This window comes from Sinohyriopsis cumingii, unplaced genomic scaffold, assembly GCF_028554795.1.
Source record: "Sinohyriopsis cumingii isolate HCF-2022 unplaced genomic scaffold, ASM2855479v2 utg001747l, whole genome shotgun sequence".
Classification (NCBI taxonomy): domain Eukaryota; kingdom Metazoa; phylum Mollusca; class Bivalvia; order Unionida; family Unionidae; genus Sinohyriopsis; species Sinohyriopsis cumingii.
In genome coordinates this window covers 534,478-559,730 of record NW_028316043.1, presented here as the reverse complement: position 1 = coordinate 559,730, position 25,253 = coordinate 534,478, and the positions used below count along the sequence as shown (strand labels likewise).

The following is a 25,253-nucleotide window of genomic DNA, read 5'->3' as shown; positions in this document are numbered from 1 at the left end:
AGTACACTCTGAGTCTCTACATACATCCAAGTTAGGTTTTAGTAAACATATGTGAGATATGAAATTATCACAATTTGTTATCCTTGCAGTTACAAAATATAAATACTAATTGTATTTGTGATTAATGATAATGATGTATCTCATAAATACAGTATTCATTATGTTTTGTGTCCAATACACCACTCTGCGTATGGTGAAACTTTCTCGTCTTCTTTCAAAAATTCAAAAAAAGATGTTTTAAGTTTATGACAAATTAATGTCCATTTTTTCTTAAAATGTACCGTCTTTATATTAGGAAAAAATAACAGTAATAATAATAATAATAATAATAATAATAGTAATAATAATAATAACTTCATTATATTTAATTGCTTCTTGTAATTATCATCATAACAACTGTAACTATCATTATCATGATATATATTATTTTTTTTAGCTGACAACATGGAATTTTGGTTGTACTTATTATGCTGATCATCAGTTGTTAATGATGTGAGAAGCTCACTTTTCAGTAAACTTTCATGCTGTTGAATTTTAGTTTCATTCATTTTGTTTCCTTTGTCAATTCTTTGCATTTTGATATTCTGGATGTCATTTTCAAAGTGGGTCACTTCTAATTAAGAAGTCTAACACAGATAATACCTTGCTTCTTAAGAGTTAAGCGATCACCATAATTTTATATTTGTTTAAAACTGTAAGTGCCTTAGTAGAAATCTCATGAGATCCCCGATCCTTGTATCTGTACATGGGCCTTACATCATACACTTGGAGCAGGGGACTCTCCCTTATGTCCAGTATCAATATCTCTAAACCATAACCATGCATGCATACCCTGACTGGATTTGAAAAAACAAATAGATGCAATGTTGGGCACTGGATCAGACTATATTTATGGAGGTGGATAAGTATGACCTAATTCAAGTTTATATGTATTTCACACCTAATCTCTGATTTCAGATCAATTCATTCTCCAAATGTAGTACTTTTGTTCACACTGAATGGGAGTTATAGAAGACAAGAGATCAAGGCAAAAGAGTGAGCTTGAAGAGATTAATGTATGTTCATAATGAGAGGCAGATGTAAGTATAGTTTGGGTAATAGTTTCTTAGAATACTTATCACCTGCAGCATTCAGATTTTATAGGATAATATTTTTTTCTTTATAGATATCTGAGAATGGAAACTCGATAAAACTTGTCTATTTATTGCACTTTTCTACCTGACAGTTATATATAGCATTCCAATTATATTATCTATAGTAATCACTCTAAAGATAAAATCGGGTGTTTCAAATTATTGAAGATCATTGATTCAGATATTGAGAGTATATGGTTAGAATACTTGTATGAGGTGTGCATGGTGGATCAAAATATTATTAACAAAATTTCCATGCTAGTGTCTGCAATGTTTTCAAATGAAGTATTTTATCTTTTCAGAAAACTAATGAGGAAAACACTGTATTAGTGGAGACAATGTCTCTATATGTAGGCCATATGTTGAAAAGAGATCGATGGAAGAGTAGAACAGAATTTATATGAAACTCAAACAGTATCCTAATGAAATAATTACCTCAATATCTGCCTTATATGGAAGAACTACAACAAATAACTGAATGAGATGCTACCGTCGTTTTAATTCTATTACATGAGAATGAAATTGTGCCTTACGTTACTGTTGAAATTATTTATATTTTTTTATGATGATTAAAATGTGGTATACTTCAATATACTGGATATATTGTAGCACCTTCCGCTATTCCAACAAGAATGTATTACTGGCCATAATATTAAAACAGGTTTGATGATAACAGCTTCAGAACAATGCAGTTACCTTGGAAAAACATTATCAAAAAGGGATTTCAAGTTTAACAATGTAGAGATGCTACATTAGCAAGTAATATTATGGCATAGGAGAGCAATGTAGTATTGTTACTACATCAGGTTTAGAAATCACAAAACCAGTGCCTAGAAATAGGGTATTGTTACTACATGGGTTTGGGGGAAGAGCTATGTAGTATTGCTACTACATCTGGCTTTGGAGATCATAAAATTAGTGACTGGAAATATGGCATTGTTACTACATGTGTTTGTGGGATAGCTAAGTAATATTGTTACTAGATCAGAATTTGAAGAAAACAAATCAGTGCCTAGAAATAGGGTATTGTTACTAGATGAATTTGGTGGAGAGCTATGTAGCATTGTTACTACACCAGGTATTAAAGAAAACAAATCAGTGCATAGAATTAGGGTATTGTTACTATTTCGGTTTGGTGGAGAGCTTTGTATTATTGTTACTACATCAGGTTTTAGAGATCACAAAATCAGTGGTGGGAAATAGGGTATTGTTAACACATATGTTTGGGAAATAACCATGTAGTATTGTTACTAGTACGTTTACTAGCAAAACATGATTCACTTTACAGCTTCTTGTGCTTCTTTTTATTAAACTTGATATTGTGTGTATAAATTTTAAAATCCCTTTAAAAAGGACAAGCAAGCAATTCCTTTTTTATTTTGACAGCCATTAAATATGAAAACAAATGTCTTTACATTACAATATACATTTTGAGAGCAATATGTCTCTGTATAAGAACGGTATTCATCTTTCATAAAAAGAGTTCCAAAGGTCAGTAAATCCTGTTAGAAAATATTTGAAAGGACGACTAATCTACGTTTTATTAAACGAACAAACACAGGGCCTGAGAGAAGATCTTTAATTTGATAATATCAAATTTATAATAATGAAAGATATTGTTCAAAATATAAGTCCTAATTCGGCAAAACTATAAAATATAACATTGATGTCAAAACAAGGATGCGGAAGTTGATCTTCTATATTCAGCACATTTTGTAGTACCCGCAAAAAGACGTTTCGCCGTTAAAAGCTGGTGGCACACATACATATGGTCTAACTAACACATCTCTTGCCCTTGGGGAGATTGGTAAATTGTCCACATCTGTTTAATTGTTGTAAATTGGTTGACAGTCTCAGATCTTACTCTTCAGATCAGACATTCAACTGAAATGTGAATACAAAAATATGTCTCATATTGCAGCTTCGTACAGTGATAAACGGGAACATATCTTTCTGTTTGATACCATTAATATCAAGCTGGTTGGCAAATACACAAATCGAGGCATAAAATTCACTATCAACGACATATTCAAAATAGTGCTGCGTTTATATTAAGAAGTATGAAATATGTACAAGACTATTTTAAAATGAAAAACACTCGACGAATAGTATTTAATACAAGTTTAATGTGCTTGAGCAATACATGTTTCTGTTTTGGTCTAAACAGGGGGACGTACAGACATCGAAAAGAGACCAAATCCTTTAATGGATCACCTAAAGACTCATACAAATCAAAAATTAATATAAACATTAGCTACATTTGTATATACATTTTTGAAATACTACACCTTGTTAATTATACTTTATATGCTATGAACAATAACATCACAATCATTACATTCGTTAGCATGTTCTTTATTCCATTGTCAGCTTAAAATGTTAGTGCAACAAATGAACTCAACTTTAATATCTTGAAATCAGATCAGATTAACTGATTTGTGGTTGATTATTTTAATCAGCTGCTGACTGTGGTAGTTTCAATGACCTTTTTTATATTTATAAACACATTTAATTTTGAAACCAATGGTCCATAGGTAGATAATTTACATATATTGGACACCATCAAATTAGATTAAATTATTAAATAAAAATACGTATGCAAGTAATTAAATACAAAATGCACACTCTAAAAGATTCTATTCGAAAATTCTTTATCCGCTGGTACACACGCTTATCTCCAACAGGTAAGTTATAAAAAAAGTAAAAGTTAAAATAAGTGAGTTTTATGTATATAGGTAATCAAATAAAAATGTAGCAAGTGCAACATTAAGGTAATGATGCACTGCCCAGTGTAATCCGAAATAAAATACACACACACACACACACACACACACACACATATATATATATATATATATATATATATATATATATATATATATCCTGATATTGCTTTTTTATTTTAAAATTAAAATTTTTTGTTTGTTTAGGTAATTATTATGAATCATCTATGGTCAGTTCACAATAGCAGCCTATTAATGTCATTTAGTAAAACCTTGTTTGTGTTTTTCGTATTTATAAAATTTAAGTCGTACCATTTTGTTTGTACCATTTAATCTATACCAATTTGTCCGATACCATTTTGAATTTGTCCGTATCATTTTGTCCGCTACCATTTTGTCCTAGTACCATTTGTGTGTGTGTGTGTGTGTGTGTGTCTGTCTGTGTGTGAATGTGTAAAGGGTTAGAGTTAGGGTTATTCATATGTGTGTGTGTGTGTGTGTAAAGATTTACTATTTCGTCTGTATCCTGCATCTGATGATTTACATAATATTCCAATCTGTTTATTCAAAGTGGCTGTGTAGACCATAGTATATACATGACATATTCAGCCAAACCATCAGGCAATCTTGAACAAACATCAGATCTCGATGCTTTTCTTGCTTGTGTTTGCGGTACGTGTAAACATTCAATTTACTCAAACGATATTGTCAAACGCAAATCACATTTTATCATTTGATTGGAAACAAGCGCTTATAAAGTCTGACAATGGATTGTGTAGTCTATTAAAATGCTACATGTGTTTCAAAACATGCTCAAATAATGCCAGTTGATCACGAAATTGTCGATCGAACAAAATGAGATTTCACATGTATTAACATACTAGGTTTTGTTTAAATTGCTTCATAATTTAAATATATTGTCTTTGAAAATTTGTTCGAATTGAACTTTCATCTCAGTGTATCATACATATCTCTGACACGGCGATTAGCCCGGTCAAAACACTTAAAAGATCTACCTTTCTGCCACATTACCTGTTAAGTCGAGGAGTAGTCTTTGCAGTTTGGCTCATTATACCAATCTGATGGGTAGTTGACATCAGCTTGAAGACCTTCAGGCTTGCACCAATAATTCGAGGTACTCTAAAATTAAATATACCATCTTTCATTCCGTGTTTCAGTAAGAAAGATTGACGCAAAGAGGTCCACAAAACACATACAACAACGACGGACAGGTATAGCGCGATTCTTTTGTTTTACCTAAGCCAGAAAGCCACTGTAAGCACTATGACACTAGCCATTCCACGATACTAATAGTTTGAAACTCACACAGAAAGGTGCGGTCCAACCTTTTACAACATTTCTGCTTAAAGGAGAAGATGTAATTCTTAAATGAGATAGTGATTGTAATACTTGTCCACATTCACATTTATTCTACATGAATCTCTAATGTAATGAATACATGAAAAGTAGAAGTTGTCCTAATTCTTATGTCACATGTTTAGGCAGGAAAAATACTGTTAAAAAGAAAAATAAGAATTTACGGTTTAAGAATCAAACCAAAAAATGATCCGAAAATAACCCACAAGTAAAATTTAAGAAATCCTAATATTGAAGTGTTATAATGAAATCAAGTTCGCATCCCGACGAAGAATCCAAGATGGAAGGCGTTAACGTATGCTGCATCCTGTATTATGTTGTGGTCTGCAGGTCCTTGTAGAAATTCAAAAAGTAACACTCCGGTGTTGGAAATCCGAATACAATTTTTAGGAAATGTCCTTGTTTAAGAATTCTGTATGAGCACACAAATATTTCCAGGGAAACGAATTAATCTTTTACAATACAAATAATCTAAAGAAAAATTAACATATAATTCGAAAACTGGCTACAACAGAAGGAAACGACATAACGTGATCATATTTACATACCAAAAAAGTCACTTAGCCCCAGTATCACATTGATAACAACCAATCATTTTACCCCGCGAAAAAGTTGTTTACTTCTCTAAAACTATTTACACGTCGAGGGTCATTTAGCCAACACAGCCTCGATCTCGGTATTAATATTCTTACAATAAAATTAAATTAAAAGAAATACTTGTTGACATGACTGTTACTAATTTTGAAATAAGGTCGGAAACTAGGTCAGCTTTATATATTTACACACATGAACAGTCAATATCAAACTATTTAGTTGAAAAAGTATCGAGTTCCAAGTCAAGTTATTGCAACATAATGAAATAAAAAAAATAAAAATATCTTAAAACTTACAGCTAAATCAGATAAAAATTAAATCAAATATGTATAACATAATAAATACTGACCCTAAAGCAGATCCAAAACAAACACCATAGGAAAGTATATAGGTTGGTAGACCCAACACGAAGTCACAAATTCAATGTTTAAATAAGGATAATTGGAATCACTTTCCCGAACTAATCCGTTGCCAGGGAACAAATTGAATATTTAATGTTTCCAATGATACGCTATAATGACCAAGTAATGTAAATGTTGTGTATATAATATGTCAATATAGCATGTAGATTGATGTGTTGACATACATTTCAAAAGACCATTCCCATAATTAACTGATCTACATACACCTACACTGCATAGCTTAAGACCAATCCCGTAATCCATAAGTCAATCTGCACTTACACTGTATAGCATTAGACCAATCCCACAATCAATTGGTCGGTCCACACCTACTTTGTCAAGCTTAAAACCAATCTCTTTCTGCATTCTTTCGCTGACAAGACACGGTACTGCTTAACAGCAAATCCAGTTTTTATTCATCATTTGACACACTACAGAGCTTAAACCAATTCTACAGCCATTGACACTTAAAGTGCACAACTTAAGATCAACTGTTTTTGTTCACTAATATTTCCACAACACAGTTAAAACACACTTATATAATGTGATTGTAGATGAGTCATAGAGTGTGCTCATTTTACAATTCTGCATGCCAAGAATAACTAAACATAGGTTTTACTTACACTTGACGAGACACCCTCTCTTGAGCAACTGATTGTATTGCAGTAGATATCCTTAGTCTCGTCGGGCTCCAGAAGGCTGTCATATATCATGCAGCCTGTAAAATTGGTAACGAAGATTAATAGGATAATGATGTTTACTATGATGACTTTGCTGGTATTGTTAGTGATTGTTACAGTGATGTAACTAATAATCAAGAACAGAAGTGGAAATATTAGTATTAACATCAGTCTCAGTAGCAGCAGGAGTAGTAAAATAGAAAAATATTAACTGATACATCAGAGGAGAAGCTTTAGTAGTAGAATGTTTTAAATGACCAGAACTATAATAATCTTCTGGAAAAAACGGAAGGGAACAATAGAAAGATGTAACTATCAAAACAACCTTTCTTGCACGAGCAGTCTGCGTCAGTGTCATTGTTGCACCATTTGTTGCTGCTGTCAACACAAAATTCACTACATTCGCAACCTCTGAAAAGGGTAAAAGGTATATTAGACTTTGAATTATGTAAATGATATATGGTCATCACGGATTTAAGCTACCGATTTACTATTAACGTAAGAATACTAATGTATATATATCTGTATATCTCGGATATATATTCAGAAACTCATCACAACGTCTTTAATTTCTCTGCTGAAAATGCAAAAAAACAACTTTAAGTATGGAAATCAGTCGAAATAGCCAACTTTGCATTGTTTCCGTTCCTCCAGAGAATGCATAAATTTAAATTATCGAAGGAACAAGTACTCTTTGACAATTATTTTGTAACTTATTTGATGCTTTAGTTTCAGATTACTAAAGGTGTTTTTAAAGAAATTACCTGTCGTTTCATACATGTATTCTGCTTTTGCCAAGTGACCAAATACTTTATATCTTCAATCTATGTTCATAAAAGGAACCGTAATAACATTCTGAATACACTTTGTACCGAGATATAACCTATGGTAGGGAACGTTGGGCACGTCTATAGCAAATGTGATATATGATTGCAGTCATATAATATCTGCGTTATTTATGTACTCAGGTACACACTGAGATGGAGTGATTACGATACTACATATAAAGTATATGCCATTACCCTTCCGGACAATCAGACAGTACATTCGATATGACGAGGGCAAGTACGAAGACTGCAGCTAAACCAAACGACTTCATTTCCTAGAACAGAGAATGCGACACTGATATAAATGTATAAATTTTGATTTTGTAAATTTCTAGTTTAGATAGCCACAGTATATCTGTCACATCACCAAGCAGCTTCAACACGAAAATACTCCAAGTAGTGATTCATATTATTTTAATAAATTGTTTATGTGTAATATTTTAGATTTTCAAACACTGTACTGAAAATAAAACGGTCATAGAACTAGATAAACCATGCGTTTGTAATATTTTATTTTAGATATTCTTCGTTAATTTGCCACATTAAGACGTTGCCTTCACGTCAAAATATGTTTACCTGTGGTAATCATATTACGAGTAAACTACCCAATCACAAAAGTGCATGACGGATGATGTACTGAAAATACAATCGAGTTTTTTATATTTCTCTGTCTATTTGGTGAGTCATATTTTGTTTAAAGTACGTTGACTACGTCTTTACAGCGAACAAGAGATAACCTTAGTCAACAACCGCAGTTCTGGAAGAGCATAACAGAAAGACCTTAATATATTCCGGGTGGTTAAGCTTCTGAATAAAATACGAATATGTTTTCACTTGAGTGAATGAATGAATAGTAAATGCTTAGTAAATGGGAATTATACATAATAGTATTTTGCGATTCCTTCTTCAGTATACTTGTTTATCATGCAGAGTTTGAACGTCATGCACAATTCTCTAGTGTTTACTATTCAATAACATCATGAATATTCAATGACTGACTAATAAACTCACAATTATCGAATAAAGTAAATAAGTAAAACAACTAGTGAAAGGATAAACTCTTAAACAGATCAGCTACTTCTAATCCACGTAGCAGAATGGACAGATATTACGATGAGAATACACAAGTACCAAAAAATCTCAATACAAACATAAAAAAGTTTACACGCTTTCGAAGACAAAGTCAGTTGGTCGGATAATGAAGAAGAGGTGGAAACGTACAAGGACTGTGGAGAAGGACATCTTAGTTATGGTATCTCCATTAACCATAAAAGGAAAGATAAAGTAGTTAGAAATATTTGCACAAAATCAAAGAAGAAAAGTCAACATGGATCTTTTAGCGACATAAGCCAAAGAAAAGTGGTTCGGCATAAAACAGAAAAAGTAACCTGCATAAATAAAAGATCAATAAGTATACGCGGTTACCAAAGAAACAACTCACTAAGTTATTTTCCATTCTCTTTCCTACAAATGAGGAGTCTACAATTTCTTTACTAACCTTAATTTTAATTTTAATCAATGAAACGTAATTAACGAAGCTAAGCAACCTATTAAGTTCTTCTTCTGAATGAGACCAAATGAAGAAGAAAAAACATCACTAAACCTAGCATCGAAAAAAGGCCTTTGCAAACATCTCCTTCTATATCCTCATCATAAGCCTTTTGAGCGCCTTTAACACATATATCTTAATTCCCAAGACAAGATCAATTGTTTCGTTACAAAATGACATCGTTCTTTCCAAGACAAACTTTCAGTTACTGCAAGATGTCATCATCCATTAAAATTAGATAAGAATTCTCAAGCATCCGGTTTCTACAAGAACCTGAACTATGATATTATTCGATGAGACCATCAAGGCTATCAATATCCCATGAAATCATTTGTACAGAAACGGTTTCTGAGCCTTGAGAGTTTAAATAAACGTCTTATGGACATTTGTATCAGGTAATAATTTGCGTGCATTCCCGACACTCGTCACATATATAAAATCAAGATATATATATATATATATATATATATATATATATATATATATATATATATATATATATATATATATATATGTGTGTGTGTGTGTGTGTGTGTGTGTGTGTGTGTGTGTGTGCGTGTGTGTGTGTGTGTGTGTGTAAGGATCATTATATTGAAAGATTAACATAGAGAGAGGATGAAGAAAGAGGTATTATAACCTGTCTCAATGTGTACTGTAGACGTGATCTCTGAAGCTTTTCCCAAACCAGAACTCGAACAACTGAACGTTTCGCAACTGTTTTGGTCTATATATACGAATGTACAATTGAATTTAGGTAGGGCTTTTATGTGCATATCGACTATAACCTTCTAACCCCATTCCCCCGGGGAATGTTCCTAATTGTGTCGTAAACATGTTTATAATGAACTTGTGACTCCACCTTTAGAGGGAATGCGAGTAGATATAGGAAAAGTTCATTCACTGTCGAAAAGGTTTTGAATTATGAAAGTGTACGATAGAAATATAGAAATAATTTTAGTTTAAATCAAAAATATAAAATATAATAACAATTTTGAATAAAACAATTTGATATACACATTTATTGATATGTCAAATTTATATACGCCCTTGACGCATTAATACGAATATATAATATTGTTTCAACATTAGGCTATATTTCAACATTAGGCTATCTTTTATATATTCTCTAAGTGATATCATTTTCACTGATTAATCATTAGCGTTGTAACAAAAATAGTGATAAAAACAATATTCCCTTACTAAATGAATTAAAGATGTGCAGAATTGCATCGACACGGAATAATCTCTGTTTTGGACATTCCTCTCTCTCTCTCTCTCTCTCTCTCTCTCTCTCTCTTGCATAAGGAATATAATACGGGAATATGGAATGAGAGAATTAGAAGAAAAAAATTCTGAACTTGCGTCAAGTAACCTAGAAGCACATGGTCTCCGTAGCGGTTATGTGTAAACGTCTAATGAAATTTTAATTCAGTGTTCACATTGTCAATGACAAAATGTTACTCCAAGACTGGAGTAAAATATAGTAATATTTACATAAAGTAACTCTCGACTATTGTTCTTGAGACGATCAATCTAATTATCGGTACAATAATTTAATCTATAATAGAAATCTTCAGAAATAGGCCAGTGATGCAAACCTTTTGATTAGTCCAAACTTGATGTAATTCCATTCTTGACTATATTTAACCAATGTTTCACAATGTAACGAGACCTATTTGAAATCACTGTTGTGCGCTGTAGCTCTTAATAGATAACGTCATGTTATATTGGCTTCTTCACCACTAATATTGTTTTGTAAATATAAATGTATTATTTCAGTGAATTTACCAGGAATACATTCCTAAGCTTAGCAACACTAACATTTTATCAGTGGTTTAAGTCTGTAAATTTATAAACATATTTTGCAGGAAAATGTCTACTTTTTAGCATGCCCTTCCATTATCTGTTTTGCGATAAAGAACTTACCAAAAGTATAAGCTATTCCAATATTTAATTTGTCATCACAGTAAATGAATTAGACATTTCTAGGTGAAATACCAAATTTCATAAAAATCTTAAAAATTGTTTGTGAGGTGTTAGGCACATTCTTTGATTACTTCATTGGATTTATCACAAAGTAAATTTAAAATTATTTCATAACAGCGATATTCCTCGAAAGTCTTAACACTGAATAATTTATGTCATTTTGATAGCAGGAGTTCGTCGATTGAGCCACACAAATTTCAGGAATTCAAGATAAGAACAGTCTTCATCGAAAACAATATTTTCAAAAGAGCTGATATGGTTGGCACAGTTTTTGTTCAGGAAGATGTATACATCATTGGAAGTCTTTTAGTGAAAACCCCATGTCTCTTGTCAATTTGAACATGTATTCCGCGGGTGGAAGTGTCAGCATGGTTTACAAGACAGATAGTAGCGATAACAAGTACGACTATGTTAGATCCTTTCTAGCTGTAAGTTTGATGCACGTGGTAGATTTACTTATTTTTAGATTAAGTCACTTTAGATTTTAGATTTATTCAACTTTGGTATTGATTTAATGGAAATTGTTCCTTTCATAGAATAAGTACGAGTACGATAGTGAAGTTTTCTGTATGTATTATGGCAAGAGTGCACGTTGAGCAATGTGGCAGTGCATCTGGTTATCAAGTGAAATCGGTGACCAACTAAACGTTTTATGTACAGTACAGCTTTTCGAAAACTGCCTGTAAACCAATAGAAAGAATATCACCGTCAGTTTACCTTTGAATCCATTTTACATTAACCTAATATTCATTAGGAATTTGACACACCAGAAAGTTCAATACTGACAAACAAACGTACGAAATATACAGGTCATATAACTGTCATATACGGCCTGTCAGTCACTTTGCCATAAACATTTAAATTGTAATCCCACGTTTAGCATTAAAGGTAGAAACATGAAGTTGTGATAGGTTGAGTATAATGACCTTAGAATAAAATAATTAAACGAAACATTACAATTTTTAATTTGTCTTACCAATTGTAATTTTAGAAATCTGAACATTTAATTTTTAAAATAAATGCAACATTGTATCGTATGTGTGGGCCTGATACTCATAATGTATGTATTGCTGCGCCGAATGCAATTAGAAATTTGGGATACTGTTTAAAATGTATCAGAGAAATTATCTATAAAGTCAGAATAAGGCTTTTATTCAAAAGGTATGAACACATATTTCTAGCTGATATTTTGCCTCCAGATTATTACAATATTTGTTATGGATCAGGTAGTTATTGATGTGTTATTATAGGATGATTATATGAAGAACACATCTACTTGTATGGCTTTCAGTAATTGTTAATAAACAGTTATGTGTTAACTGTTGAGAAGATGGAAGTAAAGACTACAGTATAGACTATACAGTTTAGGGAGGGAAAAAGTTTCTAACGATATCTAAAGAAAAGGGATCAAATGTAATTTCCCCATATCTATTTAATTTGGATATAGCACAATATGAACAACAAATAAGTCTACATCTAAGTCATTCGTCACCTACTAAATAAGAGAGGAGACTCTACACCTGAATGTTACTACTATAGTTGGTAGTGAATGGAAAGTATATGATTGTGAAATATCAGGCAAATTTATTTAAGGTAAATTGTAATGAAACTTTTATATTTGCATTCCATTCCAATTTCAAGCTTATTTATGAAGTCGTTTTGATTTTCAGAGCAAACACGATTTGTGACGAATCAAACTAATTGTGTCGTGTGTCGAACTGTTTTGGAGACAACACTTTTAAACTTGCTCTATCTTTCGTACATGCATGAATTTTTCAGTGCAGTTCAAATATATATTGTTATCATACAAGACAATTTCTATCAAAAATATGTTCAAAACGTAACAATATAGACAATTTGCATTTTAATAGTATTTAAATAAATAAAGTGACAAAATTATAGTTTAACGTATAATTAAAGTTTAATACAAATTTTACCATTGAAACTCACAAATGGTAGACAGCAAATATGGCTAAAAATAGCATTTAAAACAAGTGGTTGGTTTGAGTCTGTACAACGTTTCACTTCTTGTCCAGGGGTAGTGAAGCACGATAGGCTAGCAGTGAATCTCGCGGCAATTGCAATATGCCTGTTTAATTGTTTATAATTTTAAACATTAAACAAACAATGAGATGAGCTATATTCCAGATTTCTTGTGTAAGGTTCTCAGCATGTAACTAGATATAATAATTGTGGACTCATTGTATTGACACCAGTACCTAGCAAGTGTACATCGCGTTTTAATGTCATCACAACAGGTGACAGTATAATAGGAAAATATATCCCCAGGCAAGCTCTACCTTACCTAACTCTTTAATGAAGACCTGGTATATTTAGGACAATCTATTGGATATTTCTTAATGAGACCTTTCTATCCCCACCTGCTTTAGCCAATCCAACTATTCCACCTTGTTCTAAATACCAGGCCAGACCTGAAAAGATATAACATGTTTTCTATAATCTTATGCAACATTCAGGTGTAGGTAAACGAAATAGGTCTGTGCTAGTAATGGAGATTAATAAATTATATCAAGGGTGCAAGCACAAGAATAGCATTAACCCTGAGAAAGTGACACTCGGAAATGTGAAGCAATATGCACGTATTAAAGTGTCTATTGATTAAAAAAATATAATGTTTCTAGAGCTATGTTTATCCGATCGCATGCTAAATAACGAATAAGGTACACTAGCTACGAAAACATTGGAGGCAATGTGGGGATTGGGATGTTTGATACCAGTATACAGTGAGCTTATTTTACATTGCACTATTTTAAAAGAAATTACAACAAGCCAGCTAGCTCATGACTTAAATAACAGTTTTGGATATTTCAAGTGCATCCAGCCAATGATTTGCTTTACACATCAGCTATAGATGCCAATACATATATATCATTGATTAATAGTGAAATTATGATCACAAACACTCGTAAACAAGGATTATTATTAGAAACTGTGGGGCATGTAGTATGTGCTTATTTTGATCATATAATCTCCTGGGACATTTCAATTGCAACTTTGAGACTGTCCGTTACCAATTATTAAAAGGTATGGTTCGTTAGGTGATATTAGCTGATACTACCACATCGTAGACTTTCAAAGTCTTCAATAATAAGAACCACCGATCCACGGGAATCAACTGATGCGACAGTTTTCTCACATAACGATATAGGCCAAATAATAATAATGATAATAATGAGGAATTTGTATAGCGCCTAATCTTCAGAAGCTCTAAGCGCTTTACAACATTAAACAACACCTATAAGATAAAAAAATAATAATATTATTACAAAAAACAAGCAACATGAAATTAGAAATACATTTAAACATAAAAAACATGCTGAGAATATTTCAGGTAAGAACCATCATTAGGTCTTTAAGTTTGTTCTTGCAGTAGAAATAAGTGCGTTTTGAGAGCACTCTTGAATGTGATCACTGTGTCTTTGTGTTTAAGTTCAGTGGGCAATTCATTCCACGTTGCTGGGCCCTGCTATGCAAAAGAACGATGTCCATATGACTGTGTTTTCATAGTGGTAATAATGAGTATACGATTGTCAGAAGAGGAGCGTAAGTATATTGCTGGTGTGTATACATTGGTGAGGTCAGATAGGTATGTTGGACTAGAGTCCAACAGTGAAATGTAGCACAGAGAACAAATTTTGTGTTTGATTCTGGATCGAATGGATATCCAGTGTAGGGTGCAGAGCAGCGGGCAGGTGTGGTCTGATCGTGGTACTCTAAGTATGATCCGAGCAGCTGTGTTTTGAACTTTCTGAAGTTTCTGAAGTAGACATTGAGATGATCCAGACATAATTGAGTTACAATAGTCCAGTCTAGAAAGTACTAATGAACACAAAAGTGTTTCAGTGGCATCAACTGAAAGATATTTGCGAATTGTTTTTAATGCGTCTCAGCTCAAGATATGCAGCCTTGTATATGTTCATGATATGTTAGTGCAATGTGAGAGTACTGTCCGGGGTAACACCTATGTTTCGTACTGATTGTGTGAATTTAATGTTGGCGTTGATGATATTTATTGTTTGAGGTAAAGGATGTGAATGAGAAAGTCTTCGTGGTATGATCAGAATGACCTCAGTTTTATCATCATTCATCTGCAGCTTGTTACAAGTCATCCATGACTTCACATCATAAATGCACCTCTCTACACCTTGGATGGTAGCATCAACTTCAGTTGGGTCGCTAGATTTGTATATTTGTGTGTCATCAGCGTACAATTGGCGAGACACTGGATCATGATCTATGACACTTGAGGGCGACTGAGTGTACAGAATGAAGAGAACAGGTCCATGAACAGACCCTTGTGGAAGACCACAACATAGATCAACTGGGCTGGAGTGTATTCCATTTGCAGATACAATTGGTGTCCTGTTAACCAAGTAGGACTTAAACCAGAGTAAGGCTGTATCATGAATGCCAAGTACATGCTGGAGACGGTGAAGTAATTTATCATGGTCTATTGTGTCAAATGCTGCAGACAAATCAAGGAGGGTGAGAACTGTAATCTTTCCGCTATCCAACGCAAAGAGAATGTCATTAACTACTTTTAGAAGAGTAGGTTCAGTACTGTGGAAGGGCAATATGCAGAGTGTACATTGCTAAAAAGACTGTTTGAATTTAGATGAGGTACAAGCTGGGACATAACAACCTTTTCTAAGATTATTGAAATGAATGGGAGATTAGAAACTGGGCGGTAGCTTTTTAAATCGTTATGGTCTAGAGTTGGTTTCTTCAGCAGAGGCTTTACATTGGCAGTTTTGAAAAAAGATGGGAATTCCCCAGATGAGAGAGAGGTATTAATGACATCAGTTAGTAAAGGCAATACTGGATCTAAGCACTCAAGCACCAGTGATGTTGGAATTGGATCAAGTTCCCATGACTTTGGTGCACTCTTCATCACGATTGTACGTACGAAATCCATAGAGACAGGTTCAAATGCTGCTAATGGTCTTAGTAGTGTAGTGGGCTGATTTCTGGGCAGTGGCAGATGCTTTATCTGCTCGGGAAATGGACGCACCCGCCCATCCACGAGCCTTCTGCTGCCTTGCAGGTCGGCTTTGGTTAACCAAAGGCTAAGGGAGTAAACCCCAAAAGAAAATCCGGAGTGGAGACCCTAAGGCAGCTGGACGATGTACTACATTCTCTTCTGGCAACTCCTTGGTCTGGAGAGGGATGGGCTTCGCCAGACGACTTTTGCCCAAGACACGCTGATAATGCTGGACAAATCTGAGCTTAAAATACCGGATCGGACGTCGCCAGGGTCAACAAGGACCGCGCCTGCCGTTGTCCACCTGGACGGAGGTGACAAGTGTGCTACTGGTACTATGTATAAAATCAGAGCGAGAGACAACATTGCCATCGCCACCTGGAACATTAGAACTCTGGCGCAAATTGGAAGACTCCAAGAGTTGACACATGAGCTGGAACACTACACATGGCACATTCTGGGACTATGTGAAGTTAGATGGAAATCCCTAGGAGAACACCAAACCGAAGATGGGCATATATTATACTATAGTGGAGAGTGTGACAAGTCCATAGATGGAGTAGGCTTCCTTGTAAACAAAGCCATCAAGGTATCTTCGCTTGAATGCTGCCCCATATCTAACAGAATAATTTCCGTTCGTCTGAAAGTATCTCCCTTTAACATCACAATTATCCAAGTCTATGCTCCAACTACCGATCATGATGATGGAGAAATAGAGAAGGTTTACAACAAACTACAGGGTATTCTAAACATGGTCAGTAAGAAAGATATCCTCATCGTCCAAGGACACTGGAATGCCAAAGTTGGCAAAGATGCTCTAAACGACTGGGAAGTACATTGTGGACCTTCTTGCAATGAAATTAAAAATGAAAGAGGGAGACGGCTGCTCGAGTTCGCAAGCTACAACAACTTGGTACTAGCCAACACTCTGGGACAACACAAAGTTTCACGATGCTGCACATGGCACTCACCAAATAGAACCCATCACAACCAGATCGACTACATACTGGTTCTAAACCGTTACCGATCTGGCATCAATAGAGCAAAAACAAGGACATTCCCAGGTGCTGATGTTGCGAGTGATCACGACCTCGTGATTATGAACTTCCGAGTGAGGCTGAAGAAAATTAACAAGCCAAAGAACATCAGGCTCAAATTCAACCTTGAACAACTGAAGAACCCTAAGATCTGCAAGTCATTCCAAGCCACAATTGGAGGAAAATTTGCTCCACTCCTTGTGATGGATGGTGATGTCAATGAGATGACAGACACCTTCAACACAGTCATGACAACAGCTGCCAAGGACATCATTGGTCTCCGTCGCCCGAAGAAAAACCCCTGGGTTACAGAAGAGATTATGAAGTTGTGTGATGCCCGAAGAGAACTAAAAAACACCAGACACACAACAGGGGCATGGAAGTACCGAGAAATAAACAAGAATATCAGAAACAACTTGAGCAAAGCAAAAGAAAATTGGATTGGACAAATGTGCACAGAAATGGAGAACAGTCTGATAAAGAATAACAGCAAAAAGGCATTCCAAATTGTGAAAGACCTCACCAAACAGAAACAACCAAGAGTTAGTACCATTCAAGACAAAAATGGAAATGCCTCACAGAAGCGAGTGACATTGCAGAAAGATGGACTGAGTATTGCAAAGAACTCTACAACCATCAGTCCACAGAGACCCAGAGGTGCTTGAAGTTCCAGACTCCTCAAATGATGATAACTTCCCCATTCTCAAAGAAAAGATGGAGTCAGCAATAACAGCACTGAAGAATGGGAAGGCAGCTGGAGTAGACAACATCCCAGCTGAACTTATCAAGAATGGGGGAGAATCACTGAAAGAGCTACTCACAACAATCTGCAACAAGATATGGCAGACAGGTGAATGGCCAACACAATGGACCCAGTCAGTGATTATAACACTTCCCAAAAAAAGGCAATCTCCAGCTGTGCCAAAATTACAGAAATATCAGTTTGATCAGCCATGCTAGTAAAATAATGCTGAAGATCATCTTGAACAGACTGAAATTGTGTCGTGTGTCTAACTGTTTTGGAGACAACACATTTAAACTTGCTCTATCTTTCTTACATACATGAATTTTTCAGTGCAGTTAAAATATATATAGTTGTCATACAAGACAATTTCTATCTAAAAATCTGTTCAAAATAAAACAACATAGACAATTTGAATTTTAATAGTATTTAAATAAATAGTTAAAGTGAGAAAACTACAATTTAACGTAAAATTAAAGTTTAATAAAAAAATTTCAATTGAAACTCACAAATGGTAGAGAGCAAAGATGGCTAATAAATAGTATTTAAAAACAACTGGTTGTTTGAGTCTTTTACAACGTTTCACATCTTGTCCAGGGGTAGGGAAGCAATAAAGGCTTACAGTGAATCTCGCGGCAATTGCAATATGCCAATTGAAATGTTTATATTTGTAAACACTAAACAAACAATGAGAAGAGTTATATTCCAGATTATTGCGTTAGGTCCTCGGCCTGTCGCTAGCTCCAATATTGTTTACTCAAATGTTCCATTTTATTGACAACAGTACCTAGAAAGTGTACATTGCGGTTTAATGTCAGCACAACAGGTGACAATAAGATAGGAAAATATATCCGCAGACAAGCTCTACGTTACCTAACAGTGCTACGTAACTCTTTAATGAAGACCTGAGCCATTGAGTTGAGGATCTACTTAGCAGTGTTGTTACATTGACTAATCCTAGTATATTTTTTGCCGATCCATTGGTCGTTTCTTAATCGGACCTTTCTATCACCACCTGCTTCAAACCAATCCATTTATAACACCTTGTTCTAAATACCAGGCCAGACCGGAAAAGATATAACATGTTTTCCATAATCTTATGCAACATTCATGTGTTGGTTAATGAAATAGGTCTGTGCTAGTAATGGAGATTAATAAATGATATCAAGGGTGGAAGCACAAGAATACCACTAACCTTGAGATAGTGACAAACGGAAATTTGAAGCAATTTGCATGCTTTAAAGTGTCTACTCATCTAAACAAATATAATATTTCTAGAACTATGTTTATCCGATCGCATATTAAATAACTAATAAGGTACACTAGCTACCACATAGTTTGAGGCAATGTGGGGAATCGGATGTTTGATACCAGTATATAGTGAGCTTAATTTACTTTGTACTAAATTAAAAGGAAATACAACAAGCAAGCTAGCTCATGCCTCAAATAACCGTTTTTGATATTTCAAGTGCATCCAGCCAATAATATGCTTCACATATCACCTATAGATCCCAATAAATCTATATCATCGAATAATAGTGAAATTATGATCACAAACACTTGTAAACAAGGATGAATATTAGAAACGTTGGGGCGTGTACTATATGCATATTAAGATCAATTGTGTTAATGTAATTCATATGATCTATTAGAACATTTCTGTTGCAATTTTAAGACTGTCCGTTACCAACTTTTAAATGGTATGGTTCGTTAGAAGGTGATACTATCTGATACTACACCATTGTAGACTTTTAAAGTCTTCAGTTATAAAATGTTACATAAGAAAATTCATTATGGAAATAATATTGTAGGATATTGCTAAATGCATGCCTAATAGCTTAACCACAGGTACAACGACATTGTTAAGTTAAAGGTTTGTAATATTTAGGATATGGATGACAGCATGTACCTGAGCTAAAATATTGTTGTTTTGGAGCTTAACTCCATTTCGCAGCACACAATAGGCTATGCATGACGACCATTATATCTGGTGGAGGAAGAAACCGGGAAAAATTGGTAAGGACCACTGATCCACGAGAATCAACTGATCTACTGACAGTTTTCTCACATAAACACATAGGCCGACTCGAACCCACGCAGACAGAGGTAAGATGGCAGTGTTCGGTAGAGGCGAGCGCTTTATAGGCCGACTCGAACACAGCAGACAGAGGTGAGAGGGCAGTGTTCAGTACAGGCGAGCGATAGACCGAGTCGAACCCACGCAGACAAAGGTGAGATGGCAGTGTTCGATTTAGGCGAGCTCTTTATAGGCCACTCAGCCAACTAGTACCTCTGCTGATATAAATACCGTCCTGTTAAATGATCTTCCTTTTCTACTGTATCATATATTCGTTCGTCGTTCAATATCTATTTCAAATATAGCACATGTTTGTTTTTAATTAAATGTATTTTACCCCCTTCTGTCAAACTTATTTCAGTATTTGTATTTCTTCATCTGTAAACGTTATTTTAATGTCATTTTTTCTTCAACACCAAAACCTGCTATTTCATCGAAAGCTAATGCTATATAGTGAATCCATTTGAAATACCGTTAAAAAAATCAACTTGTTCTTATAAGTATTTCAGTGTGTTTCCATTACGTTTGCTTTCTATAACATCAGTGCATCGAAAAATCTTTCCGTTGTTTATATAACGTGGAATAACTATTATTAAACTTAGTTTTACTTTGAGGACTTAATACGACCTTAGCTACAGTCTTTCCAATTGTCATGGAATGTTCATTTTAGTTTGATCCCTGTTAATACATTTTCAATAATATAGTGCCTGCATAATGTCATTACTTTTGCACGTCCTTCCAATCATTTCTATTTTGTGTCACGGTGTTCCATTTCAACAGTTGATATTTCATTGTTAGACAGTAAGATTTGATAGTGGAATTTGTATTTGCGTAACATTCTGACATTGAAACTACAATGTAAAATCCGTGTACCATACTATTCGTTAATTTCATTACCTCGTTCATTATGTCATATGTCCCTCTCTTTCCAGGATCGTTATCAAAATGAATTGGCAACGTATTACATGTATTGTGTTGAATAGTATTTATGAAGATTATTTGACAAACAAGTGATATGTATGTAAAATATCTGAGTAAATACACCTACATTTCTGTTATTGGTGATAATAGAGATTATATTGTGACGGAGGACTTAGTTGCAATTGCAACAAGCGCTTATTGTGGTAAAATAATATATTTTCCTCGTACACTATATCAAAGTATGATCATTGGATGAACTCTGTTTGAAATAGAGTCTTCATCATTTAACACATCAATTATTATCCATATAGTTTATCAATAAGAGATTATCAGTTGATTCCAATAATTGTGAAGTAGTTGCACCTGAATCTAACATGCGTTTGCAGTTCTTGTGTAGGCGGTGTATAGGTGTGGTCGAATATAGTCGCCTGAAGAAATAACGTGCGAGAAAATATACACATAAAGTTGCATATTTCTGACATAAAGAAACGTGTAATTCCATGTGCGCAAAATCTCTAAGCTTACAAATAGCATTTCATAGTCACAATATTAATATATGCCGTGGGTAATTAAACACAAAGCATGACGCATGTATAAATTTGATTTTGAAATCAATACTTTTTATGTTTCGTTTTGTTACGAGTTTATTATTTCATTAATTAACACTGCATGGTCTTTGCGGAATGTCTAACACAAAACTGAGGTTGAATTTTTAGAAAATAAGGTTAGATGTAAATTATTAAAGGGTTTTTAATAAATCATCCCTGATGAATTTCAGGTTAGAAAGGTCAAAATATTATATAAGAATCTGTTTATCTAAAGAGTTAGAATAATCTGTAGCATTTGAGAGTCCTGGTTATTATGTAAGTTGGATTATTGTTATTGTCGCACGAAAATATTTATACAGTAAATCAATGAATACATAGCTTGTAAACATGACAAACATATCCAAGTGAATGTATAAATATTGGTATTATATTTTGTTCATATCAGTAATTGCCTCAAAAATTTCAAAATTTTTTTATACAAAATAATCAGTTCCTCTCATATATTATTTAAAAGTAATTACTAATTAATTCTACAAGATAACTTCAAAGGTCACATTTAAAACTTAAACACACTTAACATGTATACATATGGCGTCTGTTATACACATACACGGAACTTGTTGTTTTAACCGATTTACCTGTTTGTTTTTCTTTATTTCTTTCCATTTCACGACTATAAATGATTTACATGTACAATGATGTGATCCTTCGTTTCAAGCAGTTTTTGTAAAATTAGGACATAATGTAATAGCTTCTATAAGTAACACCCCACTCTTGGATCTTAGTATTTTTAGAAACAATGTACTTCAAGAATGTGTAGTTTGATATTCAGGGTAGTCTGTGATACATTTTATATTGCTGTAATTCATATTTTACAAATATAAAAGCCAGGGAAAATATTAAACAGCTTGGAAATAACTGCTGTGTCAGACCCGTTGAGGGAACCCAAATAATGATATGATCAGTCTTTGTGGAATCCGATGTGTTATTGTGGCCCAGAAAACTGTTTGCTATAGAACTTGCAAAAACGCATTTTTGTGTAATTGCATATTTTAGCTCAAAGGACTTGGTGAAATGAAAGCACAGTAACTTGGTAAAATATTGTCGTATCGATTAGTTGGTTACGATAATGTGTTTTAGCAATATATCTATGTAATGCATATTACACAAATATTAGGGAAATGTTTGTCCTGACCCGATGAGAAGTAAAAAAAAAAACACTTTATAATATAACAAGTGATAACCTGGCTCAGCCACATAAAGATTTTAAGCAATTCGATTATAATAATTCTAAGAGATGTTGATTCTCATCATGGAAAATTCAAGCTACAATATGCACCACAGTCTAAACTTATCTGAAACATTTTCTCTTTAACACAGAATATATTTTCATCTAGAGTAAGCCATCACATGACTATGAAGGAAGTGAAAGAAAGATGCAGCACCAGATTTTATGTCGAATTCATATTATTTTGTACAAAATTGTAGTAATTTTCGTTACGCTATCCATGATAATGTTAACTGACTTCTTTGAGAACATGTGTTGGGGTCGTATTAAAATAATGGTGTCAAGTGTAAATTTAATATACATGCAGCAAATAGTCTCCATTTTAATTATCTGGATAGCGTTTGTAATCGTTGTGATGAAGAATGAACAATGAGAAAAATGCAGTATATTTCAGACCTCAATTATTGCACACAAATAACAGTTATGTAAGTTATTTAGTCTACTGGAGAAAAATAATCAATAGTATCCAAGCGTTGAAGACTTGGAAATGCAACCCGTACATTCAGAACTTTTAGAAGTCTAGCTGCTAGGGGCGAATTCTGACGCTTGGTGGTATTTTAATATCCCGCACCAAATGAAGTAATTGTTGTCAAAGTGCACGTCATTTTGTGTTGTTCATTATCATGGAAACTAGAAAAAACATAGTATGACATGACTTTGATATCCCTATGAAATGTTTTCACAAAGCAGTGATTTTGAATGCATTTTATTTTTCTTTGTTATGTATTAATATAGGCCAAATGACATTGACCGAACCTATTGGTAATGTCACTTAAACTGATTGTAAGAAATCAACGGGTCTAGACATAATTCCCTCCAAAACTCTAACAAATCATCCATTTTCTCAATCTCTAAGTTTTGGAAGAAGTTTTTAGTTATTTGTCCTTTAAAATCAATTTACAGAAGTATTGAAAATACCAAATATATTTGCAATTCTTGATAGAAATTAAAAGAATAATTTATGCAAATATGAAATCTTTCTGTTCCGCATGCAACTTCAATGTTATTCTAGAACATGTCCTGACGAATCTTTTCATATATCTCAACATGTGTATTCTCCTCCGAATCACAAATTCACGATTCCGACACAAACTTTCATGTCAATCTGCATTGACGAAATATATAGGCAAGTGGCTACAAACAATAGAATCAGGCGAGCCTAGTGGCTCAGGCTTCGTTGATTTAAAAACAATATTCAATTTTCTTGACGATTACGTACTCCTTCAAATGCTATATGCCTACAAGTTATGCTCAAACTCAATTACTTGATTGACATAGTTTGTCATTAAAAGACCACATGTATTTGCACTGGTATATATATTTTCGTTCCGAGTAATATTGTAAGTATTGTTAATCATGTTTCCATATTACGACCTCTATTTTTCTATTAAGATAAATGCTAAAACCCACTGCATTTCAAATTAAAATTATAACCTGTATATAGTTGGGTAGGGTCTTTATAAACATGTTTGCCATACATTTATAATCACACATCTGAAGAGAACACTTATGGAATTGGTCTGAATCTGCTTACCGTACAATTATTGCACGGTTTCCGATTTTTCAGAATTGTATTACTTGGGTGAGAGAGTATCGTATTGTTCTCTTATGAATCTTCAGTAGAAGTGCAAAATTACACAATCAAGGTTCTCAATATGGAGGTTCTCGTTTTATGACATGCGCAGTGAAGATTTTTGTAATTAAAAATCAAATAGAATCGTACTCTTTGCTTTTAACTTTTCATAAAATAGTAATATCAACCGTTTTGTTTACCTTCCGTAATTGAGTTTTGCTCATGTTTTTTTAATTCATCATACGTATGAAAAGCAAATTTATGTCATGTATTATTATATTTGCAAAAATAAAGATGTTAATGTTTGTGTTCATAGATGTACGTACCTTTCAATATTTATTCCAAACATGGATTTATTCATGTACAAAGTATAAAAAATCCCTTATTGCCTATTGTCTCAATCTACCATTCCGTTCTTGTTCACACATTCATAACAAAGTGACTTTAAAAGTTTCATCGTACTTGGTTTTCGTACTGAATTTGATCCTACTTGGTTCCCGTACCGAATTTGTCATTGGTTTTAGTGTTTATAATTTCTTGATGACTACTGGATTAATTCGTTCTTTATCACATGTCAACCTTTGCTGTATTGATGATAAATATCACAAACTGCAATCTTCTTAATATTTTTCTGATACTAATGTTCATAGCGAAAAGCTAGGAAGATGCATTGGTACGTACAAATCTACTTCTAACACATCATCTCTTTTGTAATCATCTTTCTGTTTCACTAAACAGACATTGGTCATTTTGAATTTCATGTTTGGTGCCCATTTAAAGCATCTGACACTCATT

General features: G+C 33.7%; 1 protein-coding gene and 1 long non-coding RNA gene across 2 annotated transcripts in view; both read right to left on the bottom strand.

Moving 5' to 3' along the window:
- The window catches only part of LOC149771647 (uncharacterized), a 331,773-nt gene that overhangs the window by 82,201 nt on the left and 224,319 nt on the right, over nucleotides 1-25,253 (bottom strand). The gene's annotated exons all lie outside the window — the stretch shown is intronic.
- On the bottom strand, nucleotides 2,931-8,060 carry LOC149771651 (uncharacterized). Its single transcript, XM_089948277.1, has 5 exons — nucleotides 7,931-8,060; nucleotides 7,234-7,319; nucleotides 6,852-6,946; nucleotides 4,889-4,996; nucleotides 2,931-3,017 (listed from the first exon to the last, which is right to left on the bottom strand). Exons 1-4 carry the CDS (start codon nucleotides 8,005-8,007, stop codon nucleotides 4,892-4,894), a joined length of 363 nt encoding a protein of 120 aa, XP_089804403.1. The 5' UTR covers nucleotides 8,008-8,060; the 3' UTR covers nucleotides 2,931-3,017; nucleotides 4,889-4,891.